Here is a 15303-nt window from a genome sequence, read left to right as displayed (position 1 = left end):
AACTCAAGTACTAGAGAGGTAATTTAAGAAACGGTGTCAGGATTTCTTGTGGACATTCAGATTCAGCCAGCACTGGTTTGGTGTCACCTTTGTGCTCCTTCATTTCATGTGTTGTGCCATTCAGTTCTCCCAGGTGGACAGACGACAGAGTTTCTGGGAAAAATGACTTACTCATAGTCCAGTTGAGAGTGGTTAGCTGGGCTAGGTCTGCAGCCCAGGTCCATGAGACCCCGGCGCTCCTCCTTCTGCGCCGGGTCTGCTTGCGCTGTGCCCTTCCTCTCAGACAGTCCGTCCTTCCGTGCCTTTCAACTCTGCCTGGAATGCTGGTCTATAGCTTCCTTAAGAACGTTCCTGTTCCCCTGTCTGAACTGTACTAATGGTAATTAGTTGCCAACACTTCCTAGCTGGAAAAGACTCCTTGGAGGCCAGCATGTTTTCGGCAAAGTTAGAAATCCCCAGTCAATGAAATACCAAGTTTGCAATAATCCTTGTGCTTGCAGCCCCTAGGTTGGTGGAAAGTAATTGCGGTTTTGGACCGTGAATTTTAAATCACTATGTGTGCTTAGTTTTTCAGTCGTGTCTGACTGTTTGCAACCCCGTGGACTGTAGCTTGCCAGACACCTCTGTCCATGGGGATTCTCCAGGCAAGAATACTGGAGTGGGTTGCCATGCCCTCCTCCAGAGAATCCTCCCAACCCAGGGATTGAACCCAGGTCTCCTGCATTGCAGATGGATTCTTTACTGTTTGAGTCACCAGGGAAGCCCTTAAATCGCTATAACTGTGCTCAAACACAGCTTTATTAATCAAAATAGGAACCGTTACCGTCAACACATTTTTGCCAACAAGAAATAAGTTTGTTTATTCTTGTAGTATAAAAATCCATGCTTTGGGATTCAACGAGCTCTTGGAAAGCATTTTTTGCCTCCTGCTGGTTGTGGAAGCGTTTTCCCTGCAAGAAGTTGTCAAGATGCTTGAAAGAGTGGTAGTCATTTCTTTAGTCTAAAATAAATATAAAATAAACAGTAAGTAATAAAATGAGGAATGTGCATTAAAATGATGTATAACATAACCACATTTATTTAAGAATGTATTCCAATATCAAACAGCGAAGTTCAACAATGCAAAACCATAGTTACTTTTGCACCAACCTAGCATAAGATGCAGACTCTGCTCACGACTGTGTTTTGATCTCTCCCCTCACATCAGGCCCTTGCCAGACTTCTTGCAGCCAGCAGAGGGCGTCTTTAACTCTCAGGCTTGAGAACCACACATGCCTGAGGCTTGGTTATCAACCGTAACCATGTCTAGGAAGTGCTCTATAAAGTCATCCGTTCCAGCCTTCCAGTTTACGTGGAGAAATTCAAGGCCTCAAGTTACTAGCACTGAAAATGGAGAGGAATGCAAATTCGTTAGCTAACCGTTTGTTCTGCAAATGTTTATTTTTAGGTCAATCAGGCATTTACAAGAAGCATCAGCCACAGATGGAAAAGGCAAGTTCCTTTGTGTTCTTTTTGTGCTGGCCAGCCTTCCCTAAAGCCTCGTCCCTGGGCACTGCAGAGGGTGAGAGGGAAGGCGGGGGCCCAAGATGCTGGCTTCTGGTGGGGAGGGGTGGATGGGCAGGGTCTTTGTAAGAGCAGTCTGGTTGTTGGGTGGCGGGGCAGGTGGGGAGCGTTGCCGAGACCAGCTGTGTAAGGCTTGGGGGTGACTCTGCTTACCAGATGACTCACTGCATTTCCATTCGTGAGTGTGATCCTCACCTTCTCAAAACTGAGTCAGGAGGAGCAAACGTTGTCTTGGAAGGACCAGATAACACCTCCCTGTGCGAACAGAAGGTCTTATGGATCCGGGATGGCTATGTGTAAAGCGTCCCTTCCTGCTGACTTAACACACTTCCAAAATAGATGTGTCGGTATTAATTTAAAAAGAGACTGATGCCAGAAAGAACCTCTAAAGCGCTCTGATTTTTAAGTTGTCGTTTAGTTAGAACCCTTCTGTATCTTCTTGGTTTTCTGACCCGGCCTCCTAAGTCAGAAAAGAAACCACAGAGAAAATGTTCTGTGTGTCTCTAGGCTTATGTGAATCATGTCCAGGACTGCAGGGTGCCGTGGGCCAAGGGGGGATTTCAGGCCACAGGGGTCAAGGAGCCAGACTCGCAAAGGTCCCACCTGTCTCTGGATCCATGAAGTCACACACCTAGTGCTGTACTAATGTTCTTTAAGGCAGATTATTCATTTGCTGTTAGATAAAATATGTTGTTGATCTGTTTCCTGATTGTAAAAGTAATGTGGATTCATTTTGGAAAATTTGGTAAATAGTAGGTAGGAATCTTCCTTCACACTTGCTGTGCAATGAGTATCATATCATTTTCTCTAATTTGAATTAACCTGACTTCAAGCCTTCCCACCAGTGTCAGGCGCAATCTGGGGTTCTTATTGAGAGCACAGTACACAGTTTGGGGCCCACAGTAGTTCCTGTTGAGGTTCCTGCTGTCCGGGTCTTGCTGTGAGGAGCCTGGTGTGTGAGGGTCATGCCAGGCTGGGAGCCCCGGTCAGTGCTCAGATTCCAGGCTCCCCAGGGGGCCACAGCCCACCTCTCGCAGAGTGTGCCAGCTCGCCTTCTTTCTAGTCCCAGGAAGTAGCTCTCTTGTGTTTTTTACTCTCTTCCTTCAAAGGCCCCAGGTTCCCTTCTCCCTCTGGAATGCCCTCGGTGATAGATTCTTTTCAGTGAGCTGAAGCTGGAATCTGCTCTGCAGAAATCTTTTGCTTTTAGCCTGGCTGCCTAGCCTTCCTCTGAGCCGTGGATCTCAGAGAGCTCTCCTGCGTTCTCGCAGTGGATAAAGGAAAGCTACAGAAAACAAACCACAAATGAGAGTCTTAATAAAGCATCTTGTCACAAACAGGAGAATTCAAAGTAGAAAATAAAACCCACCTTCTGGGAATGCTTATTGTTTGAGCATAATCTTGGCTTTCTTTTTTTAACATCCTTCTTCTATGCATGTTATATGTAAAGTTAGTTTTATTATTTCTTTTTTTTTTAACAAGTATGCATTGCTTTATTTATTTATTTTTTGGCCGAGTTTGATCTTTGTTGCTACTTGCAATCTTTCTCTAGTCGTGGGGCGTGGGCTTTTCATTGCGGTGGCTTCTCTTGTTCTGGAGCACGGACTCTAGGCACATGAGCTTCAGCAGTTGCAGCAAGTGGGCTCAGTAGTTGTGGCTTGTGGGCCTCGTTGCTCCGAGGCACACGTGGAACTTCCACAGACCAAGGATTTACTGTGTCCCTGCATTGGCAGGTGGATTCTTACCCACTGTGCCAACAGGGAAGTCCCGTTTTATTATTTGTGTAACTTAATAGATCTTTCTCTTAACTTTAATGTGTTGAGATGTGATATTTTAACTTTTTTTTTAAAATCTTTTTGCATTTGTGGTTCTGGGTTCATTTTTCTGACTGTTCGACTGAAAATGTCTAAAAATCCCAAGGGTAATGTCCTCCCATTGATAAGTTTTATCTGTCCTCTTCTTCCCCTTGGTGAATTCCTGGTCCTTCCTCAGCACTGCCTTCTCACGTTCTCTCCACCGTCCTTACCCTCTGACGCCTCTCTGCCTTCTCCACCTTCCTTTTTAGAGGACTTGAAGGGTGACTGTGGCAATTAATTGTCTCTGTGACCATTTATTCCATGAGACATTGATCGTTGGCTGAGCATTCCGGTGAAATGTTCTCCCTGGGGTAGATGGTGCAGCCAGGTGGGGTCACCCTGTCCCCCCACATCCGTAGTGAAGAGAAGCACTGTGGAGCAGGGATGCTTGTGTCATCGTCGAGGGCACACGAGGCAGTTTTCTATTTCTTCCACCAGGTGACAGCACGGGGCCTCTTGAGTGGAGAGCCAGTCTGAGAGCCGGAAGTCATGAGGGCACACCAGGGCTTGTGTCCACCATTCTCAGGGGGACACACCAGGGCTTGCGTCCACCATTTTCAGGGGGACGGACCATTAAGAAAGCACCCATTTCCCATCAGCAGATATCTCAAACCCTTTGAAAGGGGGGCAGAGTAGATGAGAATAGGGATGTCTTCTTGATCCGAGTTCTTTCATTGAACTGACTTAGGCTGGGGGATACTTTTGAGCTCATCTCCAGATGCATATTTCACTCTGTACTTTGAAAACTGGTTGTGCTTGTGATACTTGCAGAGTCAGGGCACCCGTGTCCCCGCGATTGATGTCTCCCCTGCAGAGAACTCAGGGACAGCTGGCTGTGCTGGCAGGCCCTCCTCAGGCATGACTGCTGAGTGGCCGTGCCCTGCTCTGCCGCCCAGGACAGCGGTGAGGTGGCATGGGAAGGCTCGAATGAGCACACTGCCCCATGGGCCACTGGGTCTGGAATGTGGTGTTGACCCTCTGCTCCTCAGTTCGCCCTTCCTGAGATCTTGCCCATCCTCGAGAGAGCTGACAGAGTGAAGGCCGTGGACGATAAAATCTCCTACTGGATTTGGAAGCTTTTCGCTGGATGGAGCCTGACACTTTGGTTCTTATTCTTAGGCTCATTATTCCACTGATTAATTACATGACCTTGACAGTGACTTGGCCTTAAGAATGTCAGCCTCATTGGAGAAGGCAATGGCACCCCACTCCAGTACTCTTGCCTGGAAAATCCCATGGATGGAGGAGCCTGGTAGGCTACAGTCCATGGGGTCGCTGAGAGTCGGACATGACTGAGCGACTTCACTTTCACTTTTCCCTTTCATGCACTGGAGGAGGAAATGGCAACCCACTCCAGTATTCTTGCCTGGAGAATCCCAGAGATGGCGGAGCTTGGTGGGCTGCCGTCTATGGGGTTGCACAGAGTCGGACACGACCGAAGCGACTTAGCAGCTTAGCAGCAGATCTTGTAATAAATACTCTCCTTTGAAACCAGACGTCTCAGTCTAAAAATACAGGTTTTGTAAGTTTGTTTTGTTTCCATATTAAAAAAAAAAAAATGCATGCTAAAAAACAAAAAAACAAAAAAAAACAAAACAAACAAACAAAAAAGAATGTCAGCCTCAAGTGCCGTCCAAGCTGACTGATCGCAAGCGGGGGAAGCGCTGTTTGTCGTCATTGTCCCTGTACTTGGGGTTCATGGTGCTTTCAGAGAATGTGGGTTTGGAGTTGTTGACTTCTTTGTCTCTGGATTCCTTCTGACTGAAGCTGAGAAAGTATAAAGGAAAACATGAAGGGCAAAGCTGCCCACTGTCCTAAAGTCATGCGTTTGTCTCCTCTGTCACACGCGGGAGCTCCTCTCAGGTCCTTTGTCATTTAGAGTCACTGCTGCGCTGCGTCCTGAGAGGCGGCTTCATGGAGTCTTCACAGGCACCTCAGACTGCTGCATTTCAAGCCTTCCGGGATTCGTTTCTGCCCTTGAGCCTGCCTTCCTGTTCCCTTCTCTTTCTCCAGTGTCATTACCTCAGAGGATGCCTTGGGGATACACGCCCTGCTTCTAATTAACAGTCCGGGCTTCTGAGCATCTCCCTCCCCTCCCACCCCCTCGAGTTTCTGAGGAAAATTTCAGAGGAAGCATTCTGGGGAATCTTGCTTTCATGTGAGCTTCAAAAGCCCTGAAGCAAATGGTGGTTGGCTGGTTGCTGGGGGAGCGGAGAAGTGGCTTCATTCCGGCAGCTGCCATGTTCTGAAAGTAGCTGTGACCTCAAGAGGTCACAGTGGTTCGTCAGGGCAACCGTCCTCAAGAGGGTCCTCGGGATCAGAACTTTCTCCGTAATGTGATGTGATCAGCCTTCTTTGCTGTTTATCTTCGCACTGATGGCACAGAAGCACTGGTGGGTAAACCAGCTGGCGCCTCAGCATGCTTCAAGGCGGTGGCACCAAACTGCCGGTGGCCGCTGCCTTCTCTTCGTTTTCACCCACTCGCAGAAATGGAGAAGGCTTGTTTCACTGAAGAGTGCCCTTGATGAATCAGGAGAAACTTTTAACGTCGTTACATCTCAGCCCTTGAACGTATGTCTTTCACCACTCTGTGTGGAATGGGACGCGCCCAGGAAGCACTTCTGCTTCTATCTGGAGTGTGGTGGTCATCTTGAGGAAAAGCACGTGTGCAGTTGTGTGAGCTGTGAGCTCCGCTAGCTGCTTTCCCTTAGGACATTTTTTTGGGCTGTGCTGAGTCTTTGTTACTTTTGCATGGGTTTCTCTAGTTGAGGCGAGCACTGGCTTCTCTCTAGTTGTGGTGTGAGGGCTTCTCATGGCAGTGGCTTTTCTCGTGGAGCACGGGCTCTAGGGAGTGCGGGCTTCAGTAGTGGCTCACAGGCTTAGTTGCCCCGCAGCATGTAGAATCTTCCCAGACCCAGGGATTGAACCCATGTCGCCTGCATTGGCAGGCGGATTCTTAACCACTGGACCACCGCGGAAGGCCCAGGACACTGTTTTTATTTGAATGAATGATGACAGTCAAACTACAGTTCCTCAGGCCTGGGCTTTTGACAGACATTTTCTTGAAAATGAATGAAGTGTGTATGTCACTTCAGGAAAACAAAAAGTATTTGTCGTCAGTGATCTCATTTTCGCTTGAAAACACAGGTTTTAATTTAGGAAAACGTAGAATCTACCCCTGTAAACTTGACAGATTCCCAATTCTTAACAGACATCTGATATGAACAGAGGTGATATTAACAAATGTAAATATTTTATGATGAAAAGTTTCAGTATTTCAGAGCTCTCCTTTAACTCAGTGAGAGAATATTTTTCCACCTGATGAATGCATGTTACACACACAGACAATATTTTCCACCTGCTCAGTGCATGTTACACATGCATGAATAAGAGATCTGTTCAAAGCTTCAGATGGATCAGCGGATTTTACTGTGACAGTGTGAAAGTTCATTGCTACAGTTTCAGATTCCCCATCTTAGTTATCTTTAAGAAGCTACCACCTGTCAAGCTTTAATGCAAAATCAAAGATGACTGTTTGCAGTTCTCTGAGAAGGCCTGCCTCTGATCAGGCCCAATTTTTTTTTAATAAACTTGAATCAGAACACTCCCTCACACCAGATTGAAGGCAGAAGCAAGTACTAGAATCCAGTTCTGTTCTATTAGGCCAGACATTAAAGGGATTTACAAAAATGGGAAACAGTTTCACTCTTCTCCTATTTGAGTTTTTTATTTTATGAGGAAAATATTGTTTATATTAACATGTAATGGATTTATTTTTGTTAACTTGTAAATGAATTATTAAATATTTTAAAAATTTGTTGCAGTTTCTAATATGGTAGGTACTGGTAGACTTGACCCACATTAATAGAAGCTCTTGAAAGTGGGAAGGAGTCCCGAGACCGAAAGTTTGAGAACCGTGTGTTAGGGCTGAAACTTGTTGAGTCTCTGGTGGTCACGAGGACCGTGAACGGGAGTGGAAGGCTACCTGGTTCTCTTCTCCTGTGCCTGCTGAGCCCGTTTCAGACTTAGTTGGCCATATTCTTGTGATGAAGATGTCTGTTCATTCTGGACAATTAATGGGGCGAGGGAATGTTTTATTTCGTTTTACTCATATAAACAGGCCTAACAAAAACCCACTGCTGAGAAAGGAAGAGAAAGAACCCTCTGCCTGTTTTTGTAGATAAAGTTTTATAGGAACGCAGCCGTGCCCCTGTGTATGCCTGTGGTCTGTGACTGCTTTTGCGCTGCAGTGGCAGAGCTGAAGGCCTGAAACGCTTGCTCTCCAGCCTGTACAAAAAGAGTTTGCCGGCTCCTGGCTGCTGTAGACATTCAAGAGATACCGTCTTAGAAACCGCACCTGCAGTGTAGTGGCGTTGACTGACTTCACTCTATACAGAGCCTTCAAAACAGTAAAGCTCACACTGCTTTTCAGTGTTTACTGAACTTCAGCTTTGTGTCCAGAACTGTGTTTGTTGTTTGATTGGAACAACAACTTTTACGTCATCCTCTGCCCTGATATTTTACCTAACCTGTTACTCTAATGGGAATCAATGATTTTCTTTAAGTAACACGATGGCGCTCTCTCTGGGTGTGTGACGGAAGCATTCATAAAACGCCCGCATCTCCTATGGCGTGAGGTGAGGAGGCATGGGTCAAGCCCTCGGAGGGCTCCGTCTTGTGCTCAGGGCCGCCTCACCAGAGCACGTGGTGACCCTCTGACTCTGCTGTTTGTCCCGTGGCGTCCGTGATGCCCTACCCCGGCGTGAGGCACCCAGCATCACAGGTGTGGGCAGGGGTGTGTGGCCTTCAGCAAGTTTTCAAACAAGTGTGTGACCCTAGGAAGGGTGAAAACCATAGCTAAGTAGACTGTCATGAAGAGAGAATGAGAGAAAAAAAAAATCTATTTTTTGAGATTGGCGTAATACAATGACTTTTAATTTCTTTAAACCCCAAATCCTTTCCCGTCTCAGATCACCCAAAATTCCTTCTCTGTTATCATCCTGGTCATGGCTTCTGGTCAACATTTTGTAATAATCACTTAACCAATGGTACCACCCTGACTTTGTGTAACCTACAACCGAAAACAAAGGGGCCTCTCACATCCCTAGGCTGAGAACCCGCCTCGTCACAGACACATTGCCAGTTTTTTAGCCTGTGCATGCTCCATTGCTAAGTGGTGTCCAGTTCTTCGTGACCCCATGGACTGTAGCCCACCAGGCTCCTCTGTCCATGGGATGTTCCAGGCAAGAATACTGGAGTGGGTTGCTATGCCCTCCTCCAGGGGATCTTCCTGACCCAGGGATCGAACCCATGTCTCTTGCGTCTGCCGCATTGGCAGATGAATTCTTTACCACTGGGCCACCTGGGAAGCCCCTGTTTTTTATTAGGCCTTAGAAACATTGGGACCCTATTGCCTGAGGGGTCCCTCCCTTGGCCCCCCAGCAGGCCTGGTCAGCGATCTGGGTTCTTTGTGTGGGGGGTATCAGCACGCATTTGATTCCAGGTCTCGAGACAGACACAGTTGAATGCAGCTCTTGTTGCTCGCTGCAGCACTCAGGGAGGTCAGGTTCTCTTCTGGAGGAGACGTTGTCTGCTGCTGACCAGGCTGTGTCTTCAAGCAGCGGGATGTCTGTCTTCCTTGCTGCAGTGGACTGAATATGTGCCGTGGGCACAGCCTCGGGGTGGGGAGGGTGGGGCCCAGACATGCTGCTTAGCGCAGCTCATCACGGTGGCTGCCGGATGGGGTGAGTGCTGACAGCAGCAGAGGTGGAGGCTGCTCGGCCCTGAGGACCCCTCAGCCCCTCAGCAGGGGGTTCTCTGGTGTAGTTCTAGAGCAGAAGGGAAGAGAGAGGCAGAAGCATGCTCGACTCAGCAAAGCCCTTTGCAGAGTTACGTTCCTCTCAGCCACTGTCTCGGGCTATTCTTGTTTCTTTTTGCTAGTCATTCAGGGTAAACTTTTGCTTACAAGAAGATGTGCACACAGCTCTTAACTGTTCAGTTCAGTGACTTTTGACCACTCCTGGGTCACTGGAGTGGATGTTTTAAGTTTTCAGTGGGTTTTGGAAACATATTTTGCACCACTTTTTCACATGAGCCTCAACAGCATGAAGGTCAAAAATTTCATCCTGTCAGTAGTCCTCCTTTTCTTAGGAGACCCTTTCCTGCCCTTGTTCCTGGGACCTTCTCTGTGAGTTAGGTTAGTGGGGTCTCTTCGTAATGAGGCCAGAGGGCGCCCTGTGAGCTAATCACTCCCCAGAAAGGAGGCTTTCAGAGCAGGGTGGTCCCAGGGCAGGAGTGGCCTGGCTTTCTCAGGTCTCTGTCCCCTGCCCAGAGCGGGCCTGTGCCCGGAGCGGAGGCAGACTGTGGAGCCTGTACTGTTGAGAGTGAGTCAGCCCAGGTCTCCCGCAGCCCGGCTTTGCCATCACACTCATTTCTGTAATTTTTGTGTTTGACTCAAAATTCCTCCAAAGCAGCAGGGAGGAAGCAAGAGAAAAGCTGATGGGTAGGGCGGATGCTTTTAAGCCTCGAGGCTTTCTTTATAGCTGGGAAAGGATTGTTTGGGGAATTTTCCACCTGTAGGTGACTCTTGTGGGCCTTCATCTCTGCGTGTCCCATAGATCATCCAGTATTAATCCCTCAGGATGGATCGCTGGCAGCTCCCGGGTGTTGATCAGCATTCTGAGCCACTGTCATGTCCCTGGGCTGCCCGTGAAGTACTGCTACTGCTGCTAAGTCGCTTCAGTCGTGTCCGACTCTGTGCGACCCTATAGACGGCAGCCCACCAGGCTCCGCCATCCCTAGGATTCTCCAGGCAAGAATACTGGAGTGGGTTGCCATTTCCTTCTCCAGTGCATGAAAGGGAAAAGTTAAAGTGAAGTCGCTCAGTCGTGTCCGACTCTTAGCGACCCCATGGACTGTAGCCTACCAGGCTCCTCCGTCCATGGGATTTTCCAGGCAAGAGTACTGGAGTGGGGTGCCATTGCCTTCTCCGCCCGTGAAGTACAGGGCTGTGAATTACCTTTCTTTTAGCACAAAATGTGGGGATTAAAAGCTCTGTCCTTGGAGAGAGGGCCTTGGGTTTGAGCAGTGGCCTCCTCACTTACAAGCTGTGTGACCTTGGTAATGTACTAAACCCTACATGCCTGAATCCTTCATGTATGAGGCATTGGAGGCGATCCCCCTGCCTTCATGGAGTCTCTTGTGAGGATCACACAAGATGAAGGTTGAAGGGTGCACGGCCTGGTGCCTGGTTACTGCTCAGTAGATGTGACCACCGGCTTGTTGTTGTTTGGTTGCTCAGTCGTGTCTCTTTGCGACCCTGTGACTATAGCCCGCCAGGCCCCTCTGTCTATAGGATTTCCCAGGCAAGAATACTGGAGTAGGTTGCCATTTCCTTCTCCAGGGTATCTTCCCGACCCAGGTATCGAACCTGTGTTTTCTGCATTGGCAGGCAGATTCTTTACCGTCTGAGCCACCAGAGAAGCCCTGTGATGATCAGCACTGTTGTTTTTCTTTCGTGGTCCCAGTTCCAGGACCGTCAGGGAAGACCACTGAGGAGTAAGGGCACGGTCTGTTGTCTTGCCAGCCTGTGTAGTAACCCTGTGGTGTAAAGAGGGAAGGTGAGGTGACGGTCCAGGGAGGGGGTGGCTTTTCCTCTGGACAGATTGCATCTGCTCATGTGCTGCTGCGTCAGAGGACTGTCTTGTTAAGCATGTGAGAGGCCCGGGCTCCTCCCGCCTCAGTGGGCACCTGTTCTGTTCCCATCAGTAAAAAGCATCTGCCAGAACCCAGAGTCACGGCCGTTCTCCTGAGTGTGAGTGGGAGGGAGAGGAACCCGCAAGCCGTCGGCCTTGTAGGAGCTCCTGAAGCGGCTGGGCCGCTCCCCTTCCCTGCCTCTCATCCCTGTCCTTCCCCCATCCCTGGGAGGCTTTTCAGAACCTTCCAGCCAGGCCCAGTTCCAGAAGAGTCAGGGACAAGCTGGGCATCTGTCTGTTGGTAAAGCCCCCCAGGGGATTCTGGTGCTCACCCCAGTTAAGAGCCATCGCCGGGAAGAAGTTGTAACCCACCGTAAAGAAATTCTCCTGTGAAGGTGACCAGTGCCCAGAGAAGGCAGTGCAGACTGGGCACAGGCACTCGGAGTTCTGATGGTGCAGGGACCAGAGTGCAGGTCTCCTGGCTCCCGTCCGAGGGATTTTTCCTGCCACCACACTCATTCTTTTACCATATTTGCTGCTCCTCGTGGTGGGTCAGAAATAGTCCAGACCTGGGGAGCCTACACTCCCGTGGGAGCCCGGCCCCGCCGTGGTCCAGTGGGCCGCAGGCTGTCAGCGTTCTTAACTGCAGGGAAAGCTTTTCTGGAAGAAGAGCCAAGGGAGGCTTGGGATTCCAGGCTGCGACCTGCTCCATCACTGCTCCTTGCCTCGTGCTGGCGAGGCTGCCCCCTCGGAGCCGGTGCCTCCCCTGCCCAGCGGGCTGACTCAGCGTGTGCATATGGCTGCCCCGCTGCCAGGAGAGCCCGGGGCCACCGCTTGTTCCCGATCGCTTATGAGAGCCTGGGCTCCTGCCAGAGGTGGCAGCCGCTGCAGCACAGTCGCTACTGAACTAAAACTACATGCACTTGACCCTTGAACAAAACAGGAGTTGGGGGTGCTAACCCTCTGCAGAGTTGAAAATCAGAGTACAGCTTCAGTTGGCTCTCCATCACTGCTGTTCCTACATCCTATACACCACAGGTCCTATAGTACTGTAGTATTTACCATTGGGGAAAAAAATCCACATATTTGACCTGGACCGGAGCAGGTCAAATCTGTGTCGTTCAGGGATCAACTTAATCCTAATATAATCCTAATGCTGTAACATCAGATGCTCCTCCACTGCTTAAACCCGTGTGCTGTTTGTGTTCCACGTACTGCCTCATCCATCCCCCAACAGCCCCAGTGGGAGGTGGTGGTGGTGGTCTGGTTTTACAGGTGAAGGAACCTGAGGCTCAGAGAAGTCAGGCGACTTACCTGAGGTCACACAGCCCGCAAGCAGCTCAGGTGGAATTTGAACCCGCGGTGTTTAGATGTACAGGGCCTGCGCTGTTACCCACTGTTATTTCTCACAACAAACAATAAGTGAGCTGTATTCCTGGCTTCGCAGCCTGGGCTGTGGCGAGAACACCTGTGGGACCCTGGAGCCTGATCCCACGAGCAGAAGTCTCGCAAACAGATGTCTTTCTTGTGACTGGAAGTGATGTGGGTGGGTTTCCAGATCAAACTTGAGCTCTGTGCGTTGCGATTGCTTCTCTTAGAGTCACCACTGATTGTTTCCAAAGTCTGTTTATTCATCCTAGCACGTGTCCTGGGATGACCTGGCATCGTTGTCCATGCTGACATTTCCCTGTGGGGCCTGGACGTGGGTGTGCGGGCTCTCTCGTCGCATGCTTCCTGGCCTGCCTCACTTCTGAGTGTCTGATGGGCAGCCCTGGTGGCACATGTCCCAGGGAGGTAGCAATGTAGTGCCTTCCTGTCCTCTTCCTTCCTCTCAGCCCCATGAGACCTGCAGTGTCCTAACCCCCCTGCCTCCCCTCTGTCAGCTCTCCCTCTGCCCCCGATTTCCTTCCCTGTGATGGCGGGGGCAGGGTGGGGGTGCTGGGGGGGCTTCAGACTTCCCCTGAAGAATTCTCTGGTATCCTCAACGTCACCCCTGCTCCCAACCACTAAGACGAGGTCACCTTGTTCCCCACTCTGCACTGACAGGGACCCCACCACTGCTTAGAGGAACCTCCAAAAATTCAAGGTTTTTGACTTCAGTTGGATTCCTATTCTTTCTTTTTTTTGAGCCACACCGCATGCCTTGTGGGATCTTGGTTCCTTGGCCAGGGATTGAGCCCACACTCCGGCAGTGAAAGAGCAGTCTTAACTACTGGACCGCCAGGGAATTCCCTGGGCTCTTATTCTTAATTCTTCCATCCTTTCTCCAAAGAGGTTGTTTGAAAATGCTGGTGTGATCCAGGCTCTGCCCTGCTCGAGACCCTCCAGAGGCGCCCTGGGGCCTCGGCACCCTCAAGGAGGGCCACTTGTGGTCTGCGTCTGACTCAGTCTCGGGCTTTGTCCTCTGCCCGGCAGAGTCCCTGGCCTCTCGGGCACCTCCTGGGTGCCTGCTCCTCCCAAGTGTCCTCTCCGCTCCACCTCTCCACTCTCACTCCCTCCTGAGCCCCAGTCAGGCCTCTGCTTGGACACCACCTCCTTGGGGAATCCTGACCCTCCCCTCGTCCCCTTGGTCTGCCTCGGGAGCCCTTCATTGGGGGTGGCCATGGCAACCATGCACATCCCGGCACGGCACCTTGAAATCCAGGAATAGAAACATGCCGCTTCTCTCTGTTGGGTTCTTGCTGCAGCAAAGACAGGAGTTTCATTTGCCAGGATCTATTTCAGCAAGCAAAATTCAGAAGAGACTTCTAAAGCGTTTTCATCATTTAAATGGTCTGATTGTCGGTGCCATTGTTCCTCAGTTACTCACAATGAAGAGGATTAAACGTCCAAATGTAGGAGCGATTTGCTTGTGTGGAAGGGCCCCAGGCCTCAGAGGCCACCTGGTTTTGTGGGGCAGAGTGCAGCACGAGCTGGCTGTTTCTTTGACCACCACCAGCGTGAGCAGGTTCTTACACACGCACAGGATGTGCAGAGTGTTAAATCTGGTGACACAGGCATCTGTCACTTCTCGGTTTCAGCATCTTGTCCTCAGTGAAACGTCTCCTGTCCTGCAGGCGGGGGGGAGTCCCTGACCCCACACCACACCACCCGGGTCCCTGTGGGCCGGGCATGGTGAGGGGGCGGCCCTGATCCAGTGCCTCTCCTTCCCTGAGGGACGGAAGCTGCTGCCCCTGGGGGAGGCTCTGTGGTCACTGCTGCATCCCAGGGCCCGGCCCAGAGTCAGCGTAGATGAGAAGGGACGGAGAGCCAGAGAGACTTTAACAGCAGGACCACCAGAGGGGTTGCTCGATAAGAAAGCTTGGGCTTATCTGCCTCCTTCATTTAGCGCCTTCAGGTGCTACATGAGTGCGTGGGTCCATCGTGCTGTAGACACGGGTGTCAGAGCCTCTCAGTTTGGGGCGTTAGAATTGCCCGGGTTTTCTGAACCTCATCGGCACACTTGGTTTTCTCAGAGCAGGTTCTTACAGATACTGTTGTTGGTGACCACCTTGAAGGTTAATTTAGGGTTCCAGGAAATCTCTGGGAACCTAAGCTCGACTGCCTCCCCACTAATCATGAGCCAGAGGAGGGAGACAGGGGAAGTCACTCCGTCACCATCCACAGTTCCATTCCTAAAGGGAACCAGTAATTAAATGCTGTTAAGCAAAATTAATTTGCCTCCTGCCGGAAGGTTGATGATGAATGAAAGGCTCGCTAATCGGAGAGGGAGCCAGGCTACTCTGTGGTCATCAATATTTCATGGCCGTTGGCAGTGGCAGGAAGTTAGCTGTTCCTGGCTCCCTGACCTTGAGCAGTCTTGGAGGTAGGACAGAGCTGGGGAGGTCGTATTTAAAGGGCTTCATTACAAGACACAGTGAAAACCTAAGTGAAATTTGCAATACACACACATGGGTTAATTGGATTTACACCCTCCGTTAGCTGGAGAGTCCCCTGAGACCATTCCTAGTGGAGTTGCAGCTCTGTAGCCACAGTGGCAGAGCTGAAATGTTTAATGATGGCTTTGCAGGTTGGAAGAGTTGGGATTTGTAGTGTCTGCTGATTTCTGTGGTGTCACTATCCTCCCAGGAAGGCTGTTTAAAACTTCTGAACCTGGGACGGGAAGGAGCGCTGGTTTGCTGGAGCTGGGGGTGCCAGCCCGCTGCCCCCATGACTCCCAGATCCTTCCTGGAGATGGGGGGGACTCTGCCAGG

The 15303-nt window shown here is 50.2% G+C and overlaps 1 protein-coding gene across 4 annotated transcripts in view; it reads left to right on the top strand.

Moving 5' to 3' along the window:
• GPR107 (G protein-coupled receptor 107) overlaps positions 1 to 15303 on the top strand; it is a 56580-nt gene that overhangs the window by 31687 nt on the left and 9590 nt on the right. For 2 of the 4 annotated variants that reach the window (XM_081594797.1, XM_081594798.1), the window contains exon 14: positions 1448 to 1491. In XM_081594797.1, the coding sequence (XP_081450923.1) occupies positions 1448 to 1491 (44 nt within the window). Of the gene's footprint in view, positions 1 to 1447; positions 1492 to 1719; positions 2273 to 3854; positions 3912 to 15303 lie in introns of those variants that run through there. The other 2 variants (XM_081594796.1, XM_081594799.1) reach the window with 2 other exon arrangements.

This window comes from Giraffa tippelskirchi, chromosome 4 (assembly GCF_054371585.1).
Source record: "Giraffa tippelskirchi isolate mGirTip1 chromosome 4, T2T-mGirTip1v1.2.pri, whole genome shotgun sequence".
NCBI lineage: Eukaryota > Metazoa > Chordata > Mammalia > Artiodactyla > Giraffidae > Giraffa > Giraffa tippelskirchi.
Note: the sequence above shows the minus strand (reverse complement) of the source record. Positions and strands in the feature narration are given on the sequence as shown.